The 18,454-nt window shown below is 47.8% G+C and overlaps 1 protein-coding gene across 2 annotated transcripts in view; it reads right to left on the bottom strand.

Annotated features, from left to right (window-relative positions):
• Positions 1-1,055: 1,055 nt before the first annotated feature.
• ST6GAL2 (ST6 beta-galactoside alpha-2,6-sialyltransferase 2) overlaps positions 1,056-18,454 on the bottom strand; it is a 47,252-nt gene continuing 29,853 nt past the window's right edge. For both annotated transcript variants that reach the window (XM_072951627.1, XM_072951626.1), the window contains exons 3-6: positions 11,757-11,854; positions 10,703-10,804; positions 7,870-8,044; positions 1,056-1,312 (exon numbers count right to left, since the gene is read on the bottom strand). In XM_072951627.1, the coding sequence (XP_072807728.1) occupies positions 1,059-1,312; positions 7,870-8,044; positions 10,703-10,804; positions 11,757-11,854 (629 nt within the window). In that variant the 3' untranslated portion in view covers positions 1,056-1,058. The remainder of the gene's footprint in view (positions 1,313-7,869; positions 8,045-10,702; positions 10,805-11,756; positions 11,855-18,454) is intronic.

The following is an 18,454-nucleotide window of genomic DNA, read 5'->3' as shown; positions in this document are numbered from 1 at the left end:
GAAAACAAGGGCGGGGGTCCGAAACATCCGCCTGTAGGAAGAATTAGTGAAAATCGGTGCATCACTGTCAGGATCCCAATAGCTGACACTAACCAGAAAGACACATGAAAGACACAGGTGTGCACCCTCGGAATCACAGGGTGCCAGCCCCCCAGTCTCCCTTCTAGACTGGAAGGAGCCCTCCCCCAGGGGGATGTCCTAATTGTCGGCGCCTATGGCTTCCGGGCTGTGCGGAGGGCTGGCGGGCGAGGAGGTACAGACCAGATGGGCTGGCGTGGAGGACGGTCTGTCCAGGGCCGCCTGCAGACCCCGGGTCTGCATTCACCTGCCGGGGAAGTTCCTGTTGGCCAGGGATTCCTGGTCAAGTAAGGAAATAGTGCAGGAAAACAAAGTGCATCGTCTGTGCTGCTACCCTGGGTGGGCTTTCTCTTGGACTGCTCAGGGGGGATGCTTTGTGGCCTGATCCACGAAGACCAAAGCATTTGGCGGGCAACAGGGACCAGAGGTGGGGCTGCCCGCGGCTGGAAACACCTCATAGAATATGGGGGGGGGGGCTGCTGTCGCCACAGACACGTCTAGGGGATAATCCAGACGTTCGTCATCGACTCTGGGATGCTTCACGATCAATGCACAGTCAAGGGACTCACCGGCTGTGACGGGTACTGCCCCTCCGCGTGAGCGCTCCCAGCTATAAGCCACGCCCTCCTGGCAGGTGTACCTCGGAGCCCTGCAGCTGAAACCCTCCCTGACTGATGGGGGGCGGGGTAAAGAAAAGACGTTTTGGAGGTATTGACCATTTGATATACATTTTTTTTCCCTCGCTATCCTTCTAAAAATTGTTTCTTGCATCTTTCTTGGTTTTTGTTTTTTCCCCCTTTGAATTCCATTTCTATATTCAAAGCCGTCGTGAGTTTCCAGAGGCTTAGGAAGAGAAGAACTCTCAGGCCGCGGCTGAGTTACCGGTGGTGGCGGTCGCCCCGCCCCGCCCCCTGGGGCCAGCGCCCCGCCCCCTGGGGCCAGCGCCCCGCCCCCGGGACCAGCGCCCCGCCCCCGGGGCCTCAGGCGCGCGGCGGGCAGCGCGCGGCGCGGAGCCCGGGCAGCACCACCTTGCCCTTGCGGCGCAGGTCGCCGCGCGCGCCCGTGTTCAGCCGCTGCACCAGCAGCTTCTCGTAGAGCAGCGGGTGGTAGGCGCCCAGCGTGCAGGCCGCGTCGCGGTACAGCTCGTGGTAGTGGCACAGCTCCGTCTGCCGCACCGATGGGATGTACTCGTACACGTGCACCTCGCGGCAGAGCGTCATCATGAGCAGGATGCCTGCGCGACAGAAGACCGAGCGGTGAGCGACGCGGGCGGGGGTGGGGTCGCCCCAGCGCTGCTCCCCCTTCCTGTCCGCTGTACCCCGCGGCTATGGCTTCCAGTGAGGGGCGTGTGTGCGGCCTGGGGGCGCGGGGGCGTGTCGGACCTGACGCGATTGTACACGCATTCGTTCGGTCCTCTCCTGGGGGCCCGAGTACGAGAGAAGACAAAGTGCTCGAACTCAGGAGAGGACAGTTGGTGACAGACTGCATCCCCAAGTTTGACTCATTCACCCAGGTCTACACGCAGGTGCCCCCCGTCTACACGCAGGTGCCCCCGTCTACACGCAGGTCCACTCCGTTCTACACACGGGTCCACTGGATTTGCAACAGGACTGTGATGTCCCCATGAAACGCATGCCATAAAAACATTGATGTAAAATAGCGGCTTAAAAGGAAAGAGATGGAGGCATAGAGTCTCAGATCCATATTCAAATTATTTTTCTCCAGGGAGGGGATAGCTCAGTGGTTTAGCTTGTGCTGCATGAAGTCCTGGGTTCAATCCCCAGTACCTCCAATCAGTCAATCAATCAAATTACTTCCCCCACCCCAAAATTATTTTCCTCACTGGAACTATCAACATTAAAGTTGCTTTAATTCCTCATTTTTTCCCCTCTCTCCTCATACCAGGGTGATTGTGGCCTTCCCTAGGAATTTTCTGCACCCCTGTCATTAATAGATGTGATTGTCATTTCAAGTAAAGGACGAGAAAGTAAATCATTTGGTGCTTCGATTCATTAGTAACAAATCACTGCAGAGCCTCATACTATTCTTTTTAAGTGATAAGTTGTGAAAATTTGGCAAGAAAGTCCACTTCTAAGAATGTAAATAAAATGTAAGCCCACAGTAAAAAATTTCCACCTGAAATGCTTGTCAGCACAATACAATTCCATCTTGCCTTTCTGAAGCCATTGTTGACAATCTTGGACTTATTTATAATTTCTCAGCAATGCTAGACTCAAAGGTTCCTAATCTATTATTTGTTTGGTGGTAATTCTTCATTTAAAAAGTGTTTATATATATCTTATTGAAGTATAGTTGATTTACAATATTGTGTAAGTTTCAGGTGTACAGCAAAGTGATTCAGGTATATGCATATGTTACGTGTATATATATACATATAATATATATATAATATTACATATACATATTATATATATAATATACCTTTCTAGATTCTTTTTCAATTATAGGTTATTACAAGACATTGAATATAGTTCCCTGTGCTATACAGTAAATTCTTGTCTTTTAAGTCTGTTTTATATATGGTAGTGTGTATCTGTTCATCCCATACTCCTAGTGTATCCTTTCCTCCACCCTGCCCTTTCTCCTTTGGTAACCATATGTTTGTTTTCTATGTCTCTGAGTCTGTTTCTGTTTTATAAATAAGTTCATTTGTGTCTCTCTCTCTCTTTTTTTTTTTTGGTTTAGATTCCACATATGAGTGACATCATATGGTTTTTTTTCTCTTTCTGGCTTACTTCACTTAGTATGATAAATTCTAGGTCCATCTGTGTTGCTGCAAATGGCAATATTTCATTACTTTTTATGGCTGAGTAGTATTCCATTGTACATATACACCACATCTTCTTTATCCATTCATCTGGTGATGGACATTTGGGTTGCTTCCATGTCTTGGCTATTGTAAACAGTACTGCTGTGAACATTGGGGTGCGTGTATCTTTTCAAATTAGGGCTTCCTCTGGATATATGTCCAGGAGTGGGATTGCTGGATCATATGGTAACTCTATTTTTAGTTTTTAAGGAACCATACTGTTCTCCACAGTGGATGCACCAATTTACATTCCTACCAGCAGTGCAGGAGGGCTCCCTTTTCTCCACACCCTCTCCAGCATTTATCATTTGTGGACTTTTTGATGATGGCCATTCTGATCGGTATGAGGTGATTTAAAAATAACTTATAGAGCTTCAGAAATACAAAAGCTTGCCATGGAGTTCATGACAGTCCCAACTGAAGGCCAGCAGAGGTTCGGGAAGTGTGGTCCTTATCTTGAATTATCTGCATAATTCCTCCTGTTTTCTGCATTTCGTTTCATGTTCCCTTATGAACTTGTGGGTTCTGCAATCGTGAGCCTTGGCCTGGCACATCCCAAAATCTCAGTTAGAGCCAAATCTACTCTAAGCGTTTAAATGACGGCCAGCTGTCATTTGGATATCGAACTGGTGCTGCAGCGCTTTCAAACGGATGGAAAATCAATGTACAACTCGCCGGAGACGTGTGAAAAGTGGACAAGATTAATGAAACCAAATGTGGAGAATATTTTATTATTTTAAATTTTTTCTGACAGCATGGTCGTTTCCTTTGGCGTCTGTACACTCTGCTTTTTAATTTATTAAGGCTGATATACATATATTTGCATTTAGATTTACACCCTGTCATATAATAAACACTGAAAATCATTAAAATTAAACGTGGTTAAATCTACATGTCAGTTTTCCTACAGGTTCACAGTATGGAGCCATACACAAAATCCCGAAGGTGGAATTTCTTCGTGGGCTGCACACAGGAACCAGTGGACGTCAGTGTCTGCAGGTGTGTAAATGGCTCCCGCGCGGTTGGGAGTGTGCGTTAGGGAACGGGATGTGGGGAGTATATCCCGCAGGGAGGCAGGGCTGGGGCAGAGCTGGGACAGACCAGAGCCTTCAAGTCCTCTTGGAGGCCTCTTCAAATAAATGCAACGTGTCTTGAACGGGATACAGTTCTGATGACTGGGGATTTAGGGAAAATTTCTCTAAGGAAAAAAGTACGTTAAACGAAAGAACTAAGCTTGCAACGTAAAAATGGGGGCCAAGCCCACAAGCTGCAATCTTAGGATGATGTGAGGAAGGCATGTTTAATGACTGGACCGAGAAAAAGGTTTGAGCCCCGCCGCCGGCATCTCCTCTGAAGTGCTGTGATGCTGAGCCCTGCCAGCCACAAACAGCGCAGACGCCAACCACACATTTCTCAGATGCTCTGTGAATCATACTGACAAGGTACTGGGTCCCCAGCCTACCTCTGGGTTTGATGATTTGCCAGAAGCGCCCATGGGACCCAACATATAGTCAACGATATAGCAAAAAGGTACGAGGCAGAGTCAGCAAAGGGAAAAGCACACAGGGTGAAGCCCAGGGGAGACGGGCATAAACTTCCAGAACCTTCTCCCCATGGACTCACAAGGATGGGCTAATTCCTTCAGCAACACACTGTGATCCACCGTCAGGGGAGCTCTGCAGAGACTCTGGGAGCCAGCTCTTGATGGAGAGCCCAGGCTCCCAGATGCCAGCCTTCCTAATCAGCCATCCGCACAGACACCACACACGTGTAAACTCACAGTATCCCAGTCCTTCCTCATCACTTCCCTAAGCCCCGGCCGACGGGGAGTTCACATCTGGTTATGCTAAAACTGTTTTGTTTCTTTTTTCATTTCCTTTCTTAGGACTACTCAGGATTATCTAAAAACAAAAATACAAAGCATCGAATGCCCTGGTATTCAGTAAAATAATTTGTAAAAGAAATCACCGAAGAAGCTTTTATATTACATAATTTTGTTTATGGACTACTGAAAAGTAACTGCTTTCATCACTAAGAAAATTTTCTGCTTTCAACATGGAGCCAGCCTTTTTGAAAGGCAGATCAATATTTAGACACTTTGTAATGTATTTCTCCAGCCAGTCAAAAGGGCATGTGGCCAGGTTTTAAAAATCTTTGACTATAACTCAATTAATGGTAAGGTTTTTTGGCCAGTTTTTACAAATGAGTATCTACTAGGGAGTCATTTGAAGGGAAAAAAAGTGCAAATTTTTCTGGGCAAATATGACTCAAGAGGCATTCATTTGCCAAATTTCATGTTTTAAATATTGTATAATTCAGTATCATTATCAAACCAATTAAAAAGCATTTCCACTGGTCTTAATAAAATGACGCGTTATATAACTCAGTATTAACAAGAACTATCTACACTTATTTGTCCAAAACCTGGATAAAAAGCAAGCCTCAACCCATGAGCAGATCATCGCAAACCCGGAATGAATGAGGCTCCCCTGTAAAACGCTACTTTGCACACGCAGGTGTGTGTTGGAGGCCAGCAGAGGGTAATCATTAAGCCTTTACTTTCATTGTGATTACACTAAAATTGTCTTAACTTTTCACCTGGCAAAATATTTAAAGTGGGATCAAAATCATTAATAATAACAGAATTTTCTCTGTGATGAGCACACCCTCTCCACACGTGGCAGTAAGGTATGGACATAACAGAACATGATGCGAGTGACAGCAAACACCGGCTTTCGTCAGTTCCAGGTCACACTGGAACTCACGCCACACGTGAGGTCCATCAGACGTTTATGAGAACCACCACAGCACTCTGTGGACATGTGCCTGACTGAGGGGGCGGGCAGAAGGCTGCGGAACACGCTGCCCCAGGGAAACCTAGCAGCTCTCGTGCGGGGGCCCCATAAATTCATCGTGAGATGCAAAATTATGAGAACTACGCTTAAGATTACTTAAGGAGCAAAAAGGACTTAAAAAGTGATATTTCCAGAAAATATGTGCAATTCAAAGGTGGTTTGGAAATGTATATTTCATGTAAGAAAATAATAATTTTTATAATTATAATAATGCTTCTTAGCATTTATTATATTAAATAAAATCATATAAATCAAGAATGATTACCGTATGATATCACTTAGATGTGGAATCTAAAAAAAAGTCAGGTGAACTTATTTACGAAACAGACTCACAGACCCAGAAAACAAACATATGGTTACCAAAGGGGAAGGGAGGTGGGAAGGGATAAATGGGGAGTTTGAGATTTGCAGATAGTAACTACTATATGCAAAATAGAGGAACAACAAGTTCCTACTGTAGAGCGCAGGGAACTACATTCAACCTCTTGTAATAACCTAGAATGAAAAAGAATATGAAAAGAACATAGATGTAACAGAATTACTATGCTGTGCACCAGAAACTAACACAACATTGTAAATTGACTGTGCTTCAATTTAAAAAAGATAAAACAAACAAACAAAAAACACATGGGGAAACATCGTTCTCCAGCGTGACTATGTAAGTGGAAAATTTCAACTGCTCATTGACAGCAAGTACACCTGACGCCCCCGCCCCCGGGCCCTCGAACTTGAGCTCTAATCGAATATTAGCCTCAGGAATTCACGGGGAGGCACCCACACGGAAAATGCTTGATCGGACTTCCCATCTTAGCATCAGTCCATCCTCTTGACCCTTTGCTCACACACTAGATTCCACTTTCTTCCCTAAGTCAACAGGATTCTGTGACTCTGTACAAAAGATACAGGACTGAGGATTTCAAAAAGTGACTCGGAAACAAAGACTGTCAAAGGCATGGCTTTAAAAGGGGTGGGGGGAGCTATGCTTAAGGGAAATAACCTGCAGCCTCGGAAATTTTGGCTCGAATTCTGTGTAAAATGTTTGACGCTGTTAAAGTACACCAAACCCGCTTCAAAGCCCACAAGCCTCGATCCAGATCCTCCTGCGCCCTGCACCCCTCACCCAAACCAGCACCACCTCCCCAAATGCCCCTTTGTTCACGGGGACCTACTGTGCAGCCCGAGCTAAGGTGCAGGGTTGCAAATTCATTGAAATTAGGGTCGAGTACATTATCAATGTTTTATGGACAAAATTAATATCCTTTGTTTCTACTGCAGCCTTCACATCGCCAAGGGCACCTAAAATATTCTGCAATATTATCCTACTCAGATAAAATCAAGAAAAAATGGGGCAATAAGCTGAAACAGAGGTGAAGAAATGAGCTAAGACCACAGACTCTGAGGCTCAAAGCCCGGCCGCAGAAACCACACTATGCCAGGTGTGAGGCCCTCGTTACGTGGAGTCCATTTTTGGGTTGGAGCCAGTCGCCTCTGGAGCAGAGAGCGCAACGCGGCCCTAGAATTTGACTCCTGAAAGCCCAGAGGTGCCAGTAAGCTGGCAGCCTGCGGCGTGGTCCTGTGGCCACAAAGCCCACTCCTCCAACCCGCCCCACGTCCGCACCGTGCAGTCGGGTGGCTGGTGCTTCACGGGTGGCCCTGGGGTCTCCACCCCTCGAATCTGGCGGCTCTTTAACCCACAGAAAGTCCTGGGCCTCAGCCCTGAGAAACTGCACCTTGTACTTCCTGTGATTGGAACACGTCCAGGAGCCCTGAGCTTCCACTGAGAGTCCACATAGAGTGAGGCCACCCCAGGGGGCAGCTGAATACCAGCCAGTGACCCCGTGATGCCTGTGGAGCGAGGGTCACCCAGCCAAGCACGTCCTGACCCCCTCCGCATCACCAGAGGAAATACAACAGCTCCTGAAATTCGGGGGTAGTTTGTTACGTGCCGGTAGGTAGCTGGAACACTGTGTTTCTATCCCTTCCGTTAACCCCCCTCCAAAGCCGCCTTGAGTGGCTCTTACTATGTAACACGAACGTGTGTTTATTAAGCATTAAGCCCCACCCTGCCCGCCTGCCCAGGGACCCCGGAGCCTCACGTTCACCCACCGATGAAGCCAGACGACGGGGGGTTGGGCTGGATCTTCTCCTCCGTGTTCTCCTGGATGATGTCCCAGAGCTGCCAGATGAACTTGGGGTGGAGAATGTAGAACGGCTGCTCCGGGTTTCTCCGCCGGTACTGCACGTACGGCGTGAACAGGTTGTAGTCTGGCTTCTGGTACCACTAGGAGGAGAGGAGCAGAACGCCGCCGTCAGGGACGGAGGGCCGCGCTGCGGGAGGGAAGCAGGGCGCGCCCAGGCCGGGGGCACCTGGAGGCCGAGGGGCCGGGCCGGGCTGGCGGGTGCGGGCACCACCGCGCAGGCGCCGCCTCGCTGGAGGAGGGGCCGGGGGCAGAGCCGGTGCAGCCTGCGGCCGATGCCTTACTCCCGGGTTACACGCGGGAGAAGGGCCCAGGGCGGGTCAGCGGACTTTCCTGTAAAGGGCCGATGGCAAACACGGAAAGCTTTGGGGACCAGAGAGGCGCTGCTGCCGCCGCTGGGCTCTGCTGTGGGCCTGGAAACGGCCACGGCGGGGACGGGATGAGTACGCGTGGCTGTGTTCCTGTAAAACTTTATCTGCACACACACGGGGCCAGACTTGGGCCACGGCTGCTGCTTGCTGACCCCCGGGGCAATCACTGTACTTCAAAAATACCTTCTCCAAATCTATCGTTTAGAAAGTTCTCAGTCAGTGCCTGGGTTTGGGGGTGGGTCTGGGAAGACAGATGAGGGGGCCCAAGGGAGCTCTCAGCAGCGATGGGAAGATTCTATTTCCTTTTTTTCTACTTAAAAAAAATTTTTTTTTTAAGTTTATTTATTTATTTATTTTTAATGGCAGTACCAGGGACTGAACCTAGGACCCCGTGCAAGTTAAGCAAGCACACGCTCCACCCCTGAGCGCGATCCTTCTCCCCCATTTCTGTCTTTTCATTGTGGTGGGGGTTATGTGACTGTCTACATGTGTACACCCATCAAAATGGGCACACACTGATTATACATAAATCATGGTAAGAAAACATGAACAATAAGGTTGATTTTTTTTTTTTTAAGTCTTCAGAAGTGTCTGGGGTGCGGCCAAGAAACAGGACTTGGAGGTGTGGGGGGAGGGGCTCTGACGGTCCCTGCAAACAGATACCTTGGGCAGAGTGGGTGTCCATTAGGATCCCACAGAATAGTCCATGGTTGAATGTGGTCTGTGCCTTTACAAATTCTGAGGACTGGCCAGAGCATCTTCAGTGAACTGTGCCCCCAAACCCCAAGGTGGTGAGAGGAGGGCAAGAGAACGTGGGGGTCTTTTCTTCTCCGCCTCCCCTGGAGCCTCACACGAGACCCACGGAAAGCAGCCCGCGGCCTTTGGCTTGGACAGCTCTGTGCCCTGGGCTGGGATGCTCCCAACACAGGCAGAAACAAGGCCCGACAGCTGGAGGCTCTTGTTGGTCCACAAAGAGCAAGAAAACTGCCAGAACTTCAACCGCAGAACCTCAGGCTGGAAGGAAGCTGACAAGGTCGAACGTCCATTGGAAGCTGATTCTCACTAGATGGTGTGTCTGAGAATCGACCAGACAGCATCTCAGAAATGCACATCGAGGCTGTATGTGCCCAGATCCCTGGGAACAGGGCTTTGGCAGGTACATCTGAAAACCATTCCCGGTGACTTTGCGGTGCGCTCCTGGGGGGGCACCAGTCACAGCTGTGCTTGGTACCCGTCTAGCCTCAGTCTCAGGGTCAATGGGGACAGAACGCTCCTTCCGGAGGGACCACCGACCTTGGGCGGCTCTCTTAGAAAGTCGCCCCTTGGTGTTAAGATCTGTTTCATCTTAGGAAGCCGGCAAAGCAAGTCCCAAGATTCTGGTACAGCTGGCAGCATTGCTCACGAGGCTAAATTACAACCTATCTTCCCAGCCCTCTTTAAGAACAAGTTCACTGACTCACAGACATAGAAAACAAACTTACGGTTATTGGTGGAAACGGGGTGGGGAAGGATAAATTGGGAGTTCAGGACTTGCAGATATAAACTACTACATATAAAACAGATAAACAACAAGGTCCTACTGTACAGCACAGGGCACTATATTCAATATCTTGTAGTAACCTACAATGATAACGAATATGAAAACCAATATATATGCATACAGAATCACTATGCTGTACACCAGAGACTAATGCAACATATTATGTCGACTATATTTCAATTAAAAACAGTGAAGGGTCCTTACAGCTCAAAAAAACCCAAAAAAGAAAAAACACAAGTACATTGACTCTTCATGCCAGATTTCACCAAAAGTAGATCGGCCATGAATGTAACTTACTTGTATTTTGGTGGTTAGTAATAATCTTGTTTATACTAAATCATATAAGATTAAAAATGCTTGGAGGCAGAAGCCAAGGCATGGCACACTCAAGGAAAGCTTGTAACAGATTCCATTTAAATAACAATGTGCTGTTGATTCACAAAGTTTAAACTGCCCTGCCAAGAACTTCCGATTTATTTCCAAAGACCTTGTAACTACTTGGACGGTGATGTAACTCTCTCACAATGGAAAAGTTCTGAGTTTAATCAGCCCAACCTCTGGTGTAACTAGGCATTTCTCCACATTTAGACATTTGTTTTTGTGTTTTAAATCCTTCAGGACAAAAACACTTTAGCACTAGATGGATTACGCTCACCACAAATGCTGCTGAAACTGGGACTCAAACGGTGGGAACGTACATGAATTAAGTCAGCACCCAGGATGGGTTTCACTCTGCCTGTCGCAGTTTAATCCCTGACTAGCTTCTGTTATTTATCGGTCAAAGGCACTGTCTGACCCAGCAGGGCAGGGACACCAAAGGAAACACTTACCAGGTTAAGGTTTGCAGAATAAGGAGCTGGGTCCCAGGCCACGAGGATGACGTCCTTATACAACGAATTGTCAATGAAGTGATGGCTGGGGTTGGTCAGAATCTGCAGATACACAGAAAAATATTCAAATAAGTGATGGGTACTTCAGGAGACCTGGGCCTGCCCGGTGTGACCGTCCCCCTGTGGGCTCGTTGGTCCTGGGTGAGTCCCTCAATCTCATCTGCCAATCATCTTTTTAAAGTACAGTTTGGGGAGAAAATGATGCCCTGATTTGCCTCAGTTTTAAGGTGTAATTTTCCCACAGTGTTTAAGATGCACGTTTTTCCTTTGCATGTTAATATTTTTGAAGTCAGGACGGATCTCACAAGTGACATGAGTTTTAATTGGCTTAGGCTTAGCTCTTCCTCTCTGAGAAGCTGTCATCAGACCGAGGAGGAATCTTCAATCATCAGCATCTCTGAATTCAGGAAACAGGGGCTGGTTCCTTACCTGTCTGCAGGCTGCGAGCCCCGGGACCTAGGATAATGCTAATATTTGTTCTGCAAGAGACCCCCATACAACGCTCATCACCCATTTTTCCGATACAGTTTGAAATTCTAGAAATTGTTTTGGTTTGTTCTGAGAACCACTTGGCTATGAATTTTGGAAAATACTCTTATTAAGAACAACTGAAAAGATGTATTTTCATTTTAAAAATTTTCAAAGTTTCCGAGGTGCCTTGCTAACCCTTGAATTTTTATTCCTTTGTTTTTCTCTCCTTCACCCCATGATTTCCTCCAACTTTCTTCTCTTCAGGTCACAAAATGCGGTATGCTACATAGGTATTTGCCCACATCTACCCCGACTTTTCCTTTTGATCTTATGTACTCATTTTTCTACTCACACGCATCACCCATGTTTCTCTGCATTTTTCCTCATTAATTCTTTATAACTGCAAGACCCATAAAAATAAGCAAGTTCATGGTCATGGAAAACTGGGTGATTCCTCTTCATGCAGCCAGTTAAACTACTTCCCCATAAAACGTACACCATGAAAACACTCCGTCCATCTTACCTGGGAATTAATGATGCGGACGGTGGTTTTATTTCCAACATCCTTCTCATAACCACGCGTAGGAGCAGAGTTAAATCTCAAAACTGCGTCGTGGGAATCTAAGGGCACACAAGTGAAAAATTCAAATTTTTTTTTCTCTGCAGAGTCAGCATAATCTAGGAACACACCTTAAAGCAGATCTCTTGACACCTGAAGCTAACTGGGCGCCCACGAAGTTCAAATACCATACATACATTTTTCTGTTCACTGTTTATTTAGAATGAGATCTTGGCTAGGGGGCAAGCAAGCTTGAAAACATATACATCCGTTACAAGTGGTCCTGTACCGTCTAAGGGACATGTAGATACTTGGTTCACATTCTTTAAAGCATCCATTAGATGCAGCCTTTCTCTGGAAGGTTCCATCTGGAAGGTGGAATCTATGGGAACCGGGCTGGCTGCTGCTCCGGGGGCACTCACACTGCGTGTAAAGCCGCCACCTGCGCCAAGATCCGGTGTGTCTCATTCAATGGGAACAACAGCCTTCAGAGCAGCTTTACCCCTTCTGGGTGCTGGTTTGTGCCTAAGATGAAACCAGCTCTGATTTCTGTGCATTGTTACATTCTGCTAAGCCAAGAAGACCCTGCATCCCAGCGACGTCCGGGTCTGACCACCTGCAGCAGCCCTGGAGGGGGGCAGGGCCGCCGATGGCACGGGCTCCTGGTAACGGCCCTCGAGGTTCACCAAGCTGCAGCTACAACAGGAGTCTGCGTCTCTCTTCATCTGACTTGATGGTCAGACCCATGTTCTCTCAGCTCCCGGGGGAAAGCCAGCCTCGCATTTCATGGAGACAAAGAGGACAGGTGGAGGACAGCGGGCTTGTGATTAAGGGGTGGGGTGGGGACACGCTCCCTTTCCACAAAGCAGTCGAGACACATACATATGTTCTGAAATTTCTAGAGCCACCTCATGTGTTTCCCGAACCCTGGCTGAAACCAGAGTTAACCAGCAATAGGTAATTTCTATGGGCTTTCTTTAGCTTCAAAAATCCCGCCCACATTTCTAGTTCAACTTGGAGCAACCACAGTGCCTGTTTGTGAGAGACTGAGGGGTGAGATCAGGTATTTCTGACTTGCCAAACAGCCTGCAGGTGTTGTGACCATACCCCACACAAGCTGGCCTTCCTCCGATGAGTCTGATCCCCTCTGGGTGGTCTCCTGGGGACAGAGCCTCGTCCTCCCCAGACAGCAGAAACTCAGTGTGCGCACCATCACGAAAACCACGTTACCAAACAGTGAGCCTTTCTCCAAAGCCCAGAACTCAGAAGATTAAATTTAATTTTTAATTTTTTTTTGTGGGGAGGAGGTAACTAGGTTTATTTATTTACTTTTTAATGGAGGCACTGGGGAGTGAACCCAGGACTTTGTGCATGCTAAGCACGCGCTCTGCCACTAAGCTGTGCCCTCCTCTCCAGAAGAATTTGGATTCCAGTTTTGAGCACTCACATTACTACACTTTTGGAAGACAAAGAACGCATAAAGGGCACCTGGCTATACCATCTAGAAACCCTACAATGTTCTTTTAGGGGAAACTTCACAGGAGCCGGCAAGCCACAGAGTGTTTTAGGGAGCAACCCTGCACCCCCGCAGCGCAGACTCACCCCTGCATTAATCTGTCATCTGTAACAGCAGAGCTGAGTTGTGACAGAGGCCCTGAGGCTCACGCAGCCTAAAATATTTACTACCCGGCTCTTAAAAAAAAAGGTTTGCCAATCCCCAGATTTTAGGTGATCTATGCTTTGCGTAAATGATGCCCCAAACCCAAACGTTTACAATTTTCTTTCCTTCACAATTTAGGCACTCTTTTGCATTTTTGGGGTGCAACTATTTGCCATATGATTTATTATTATTGAAGAGTGTTTCATCATAAAATTTCAAGTGATATTTGAGCCAGAAAAACCAGACCTCCCAAAACAGTGGTTCTTACTTCTTGATCTCAGGGTCCCTTTACATCCTTGGAAATGACTGACAACCCAGGGACCTTTCGTTTGTTTAGATTCTATCTTTCAAGATAAATCGCATTAGTAAGTAAAAAAAAAAAAAAAGAAAATAAAAAAGAATTTAAAATATTTATCATTATACAATATTATCTTTAAAATAACCCATTTTAGTGAAAAAAAAAAGCTTCAAAAATCAGGGAGCAGACTGGCACTGTTTTTAAGTGTTCCCAAATCTCCTTAACGCCTGGCTCTTTGGAAGACAGTGGGTTTCACGAATCTGCTTCTGCACTCAATCTGCTACAATATATTGCTTTAGTTGAAATAAATGGAGATGCAGAGACATCGCTGAAAATGGAGGGAATGTCTGAAGAGTCTTTCTAGGTTACTGGGAAAATTTTCCTCTGATACATCACCAAAACTCGACAAGAGTTTCTGAGAGGTTGGTGGCAATATGGCATGTGACACGATGTCAATGACCTTTCTGTGCCCTGCTGTGTTAAAAATCCATTAATTAGTCTTGCTCTCAAAATGGATGATTCGCCCATGAATATTTTACATAACACCGCACAGCAGTCATTTGGAAACTATCAGTTCAATAAGTTGATCTTCAAGTACCGATGCATTTCGTCATGAAGTGTCCAATGTCCTCAGTATTGCCACAGAGCTCATCACTCGTTGAGCCTGGGAAGCTTCCAAGCTCGTGGTTGAAAGCTTTAACCTAATCACTGGCTACAGACTCTTAGTTATTTCCCTAAAAGTGACAGGCTGGCTTCCTTCCTTTTTGAGAAAATGTCTGTCAAATATTCAAGTCTAAACAAAGTATGTCTGTTGGCCATTTGTTTCACGTATAGTTGTGCCTCGTGACAAAAGCGGCTAGTTCCACTCACAACGCAGTCACACAAGCGCATTTCCATGTGGGCTGGCCCCACGGACAAGCTCTCATGTTATTTCACACTTCGTTTTAAAAGCACATGCACTCAAAGACTGAAATCTAATAAAACTGACCGCGTTTACTGCCTCCTCAAGGACATCCGTACACAGAACTGGAACCTTTCCTTCCACTGCGAAGCTTGGCAGCAAGATGCTCCCTCAGGACTAGTGAAGCTGGGTACCACTGCCCTGATCTGTGCTAAGACGCGGTTTTATCCACAATGGCTTCTGCAATCATCAGTTCAGATGCCAACAGTTAAAGACCTCTGGGTACTAGTGGAAAAACAGTTCTCACCTCATGAACCCCCCGAAAGGGTCTGGAGGGCCCTTGGGGGAGTGTACCATGTGAGCTGCTGGCCTGGGGCAACCCTCCCACGGGCAGCGAGTGAGGGGGGCTCAGACGATGGGGTGGCCTCCAGGCACTCGGAAGGAATCAGGACCACTCCAGGGCAGGAGGCGTGACGCTGGCTCTGCTGGACCAGTCCTACCGCCAAGCACGCTGCCCTGGGACACAGCCTCCGTCTGGAGGCAACGTGAACAAACCAAGGATGTTAGGTAGAGGGTGCATTTCTAATCAGTTATGTAGAAACTCCAAATTATGTACCGTCTTCTAAATGCCAGTGTTCTACACTGAGGTGTGTTTTAAGACTTAGAACAACTTCACAAGGCACAGGGCGCAGAAAGGTAACCTAGCTTCACTCCTTTGGAAGTGGTAGGAAGCTGGAGAGTTAAAAGGCCAATTTCCTGGAGGAGGCAGAGAGGTGGGGATGGGGCTGCCGTGGATGGAGCAGAATGGACCAGGGCGGGAGGAGGGGTGGGTGGGGAGGACCAGCTGCGTGTGTCCATCACGCGGACATGTTTGTAAATGTGAGCTTGGCTGGGCCTCTCCCAGATGACGTGCCTTCAAAATGAAGCTGTCCATTCATATTCAGAGAAGAAGGAACGGATCAGACAGCAAGCATGGGGAAGAAAGTCAGGCGTCGTTTCTGCAGCCATTTCACGTTGACCTTGAGAACAGAGCTGGGCTAAGTGCATCCACTGAGGAAGATTAAAAGCCTGCCAGGAGCTCCCAGCTGGAAGGGGCATTGGCACCAGATCCATGCCCAGCCCAGGGCCCCACTTCCCACCCCCGCCCTCCTTTCCCGAGCTCAGCCAGAAAGCAGAATCCGCACCAGCAAGGGAGCCAAATACTCCAGCATTTGGGGGAGTAGCTGCCAAGGAGATGCCCCTTCCCCCTCCTGAATCCACTGCCCTGGTGCCCCCGGCCTCTCCCGGAGTCGCCTGCGATCTGCCTGATTCCCTGGTGCCCTCCAGTGTGGCTCTGGAGCAACCTTTCCAGAATGAAAGTGGATCCAACACTCCTCTACTTCGAAGACTCCCATGCCTCTGCACCATGAGACCCAGGGGCTGGAGCTGGGGTTTCTGAGACCCAGACTGATTTGAGTCCGGCTCCGCCCTCGGGGTCCCTGGGTGCCGGGATTCCTTATCGTAAAACAGGAATAAGCATCTCCACCCGTCAGCACCGCATGGCTTGAAACAGTCAACACATAAAAGCCTTTAGGATGGGACCGTCTCTGCAGTAAACACCCTACAAGTGGTCCCTGTTATGAGAGTCATTACGTGAGGTCTGATTTCTAGGGAGTGACACCCTAGAACTCGGAGTGGGGGCTGGCCTCCTGCCCAGCCGTCCAGCTCATCTGTCTTCTCTCTGAGCCCCAGCCCCAGGGCCACCCCAGCCCTCGTCACCCGCATACTGCACTGTTCCTCATCTCCCTGCGATGGTTGACCTGGACTCCTCTCTTCTCAGTGGTCTTTGCTAACCTCCGCTCTCTGCCCGGACATCAGCCCTCGCAGTGGGGTGGGAGTTGGGTGTCACCCCTGCCCTGTCAGTCCACATCTCTCTTTGTCCTTCTCCTAATCATGAGATTGCAATGGTCTGTTTACAGTCTGCCTTTCCCATGAGACAGCAGAGCATTTGAGAGTCTGTGCCTTATCCACCCTGCTGTCACTAGGGTAAGTGCAGTGTCTGGTGCAGAGCTGGGGAATCCATGCTTGTTGAATGACTATATGATCTACTTTCTTGCTTTTTTAAAGTAAGGTTGATTTGTTTGTTTTGGGGGGAGTAATTAGGTCTACTTATTTATGTATTTATCATGGAGGGACTGGGGATTGACCCCAGGACTTCTTGCATGCTAAGTACATGCTCTACCACTGAGCCATACCCTCCCCCCTTGAGGTAAGGTAACAAGACAGTCCAAATGCCCAGCTCTCCCGGGAGTGCTGTACACCCCACTCCCACACGGCCTCCTCCCCTTTCCCACAGGCTTCCCAGAATCTGTTCCAAGTCACAGACCCTGATCTCCCGTTCAAGGCCACTGCCGTTAGTTCAGAGCAGACCTGCTCATCTGGAGTGTGTTTCCACAGGCCTGTTGGTGGTGATCTCACTGCGAGATTATTATTTACAGGAATGGGTGAAAAAAAGAGCATCTCATGACTCTTCTAGAAAAGATTGTCGCTTGTTTCCATAACAGTTCAGTCTGCTTTTCAATAACATATTCAGAGTGGAGGTGTTTACAGCTGCTACACTGTTCTTCTCAAAAACAATGGCCAGTTGTGACTCTGTCTGAGGGAGCTGGGGAAACGGGGGTGGGGGGGCACTGCCGGCAGAGTGGCCGGCAGAGAGCGCTGGGGGTGGTGGACACGCAGCCCGGGGCCTCCCTGGTCCCCTCCCTGGGAGAGGGACGGGGCTGAGACCCCCACAGGGGCTTTGGGCAGGGGGCTACCGCAGGTGCTTTTCTAGCTCTGCGCTCAGTTTTTCCCACGCCCACCACCTCGTGCAAGTCCTCTCCTCTTAGCCAGTTTCCAAGTTAACGTTTAAGGGCCAGGATGAATTCTGCGAAATAGTTCAGCACGCCCACCTCCCCAAATTTCCCTGAAGGAATCTTCAGGAAATCTAACAGCTGTGTCGATAAGCACGGGCTCGCTCAGGTGAGCGGGAAGGGGACACCCAGCACCTGGCTTGCACAAGGGCTGAGCTGAGATGCCGGCTTACAAAAACGAAAGACCTTTTGTCTTTACAAACGGAATTATGCTGCTGTTACGTATTCTTAAACTGCTAGATACAAAACTGCATTCAAAGGGATCGAGGCAAAACAGAAAATCAAAAAAATTCTGAGTGTGTTTGTTCTTCAGTTACCTCTGTACAAGTTTAATCATGATGCTTCACACGAGTGTGTGTGTTCACAGCAGCACTGCTTACAACAGCCAAGACACGGAAACCACCCGGACGCCCGTGGATAGAGGACTGGATAAAGAAGCCATGGTAATAGTTATACAGTGGAATCCACCCAACCATAAAAAAGAGTAAGACAATGTCATTTGCAGCAACATGGATGGACCTAGAGATTGTCATTCTAAGTGAAGTAAGCCAAAAAGAGAAAGAAAAATACCATATGATATCACTCATATGTGGAATCTAAAAAAAGAAAGAAAAAAGACACCAATGAACCTATTTACAAAACAGAAACAGACTCACAGACATAGAGAACAAACTTATGGTTACCAGGGGGTGGGAAGGGATAAATTGAGAGTTTGAGATTTGCAGATACCAACTACTCTATATAAAACAGATAAACAACAAGGTCCTACTGTACAGCACAGGGAACTATATTCAATATCTTGTAAGAGCCTGTAATGAAAAAGAATATGAAAAGGAATATATGTGTGTATATGTATGACTGAGACATGACGCTGTAGACCAGAAATTGACACAACATTGTAAACTGACTAGA

Source organism: Vicugna pacos, chromosome 28, assembly GCF_048564905.1.
Source record: "Vicugna pacos chromosome 28, VicPac4, whole genome shotgun sequence".
NCBI lineage: Eukaryota > Metazoa > Chordata > Mammalia > Artiodactyla > Camelidae > Vicugna > Vicugna pacos.
Note: the sequence above shows the minus strand (reverse complement) of the source record. Positions and strands in the feature narration are given on the sequence as shown.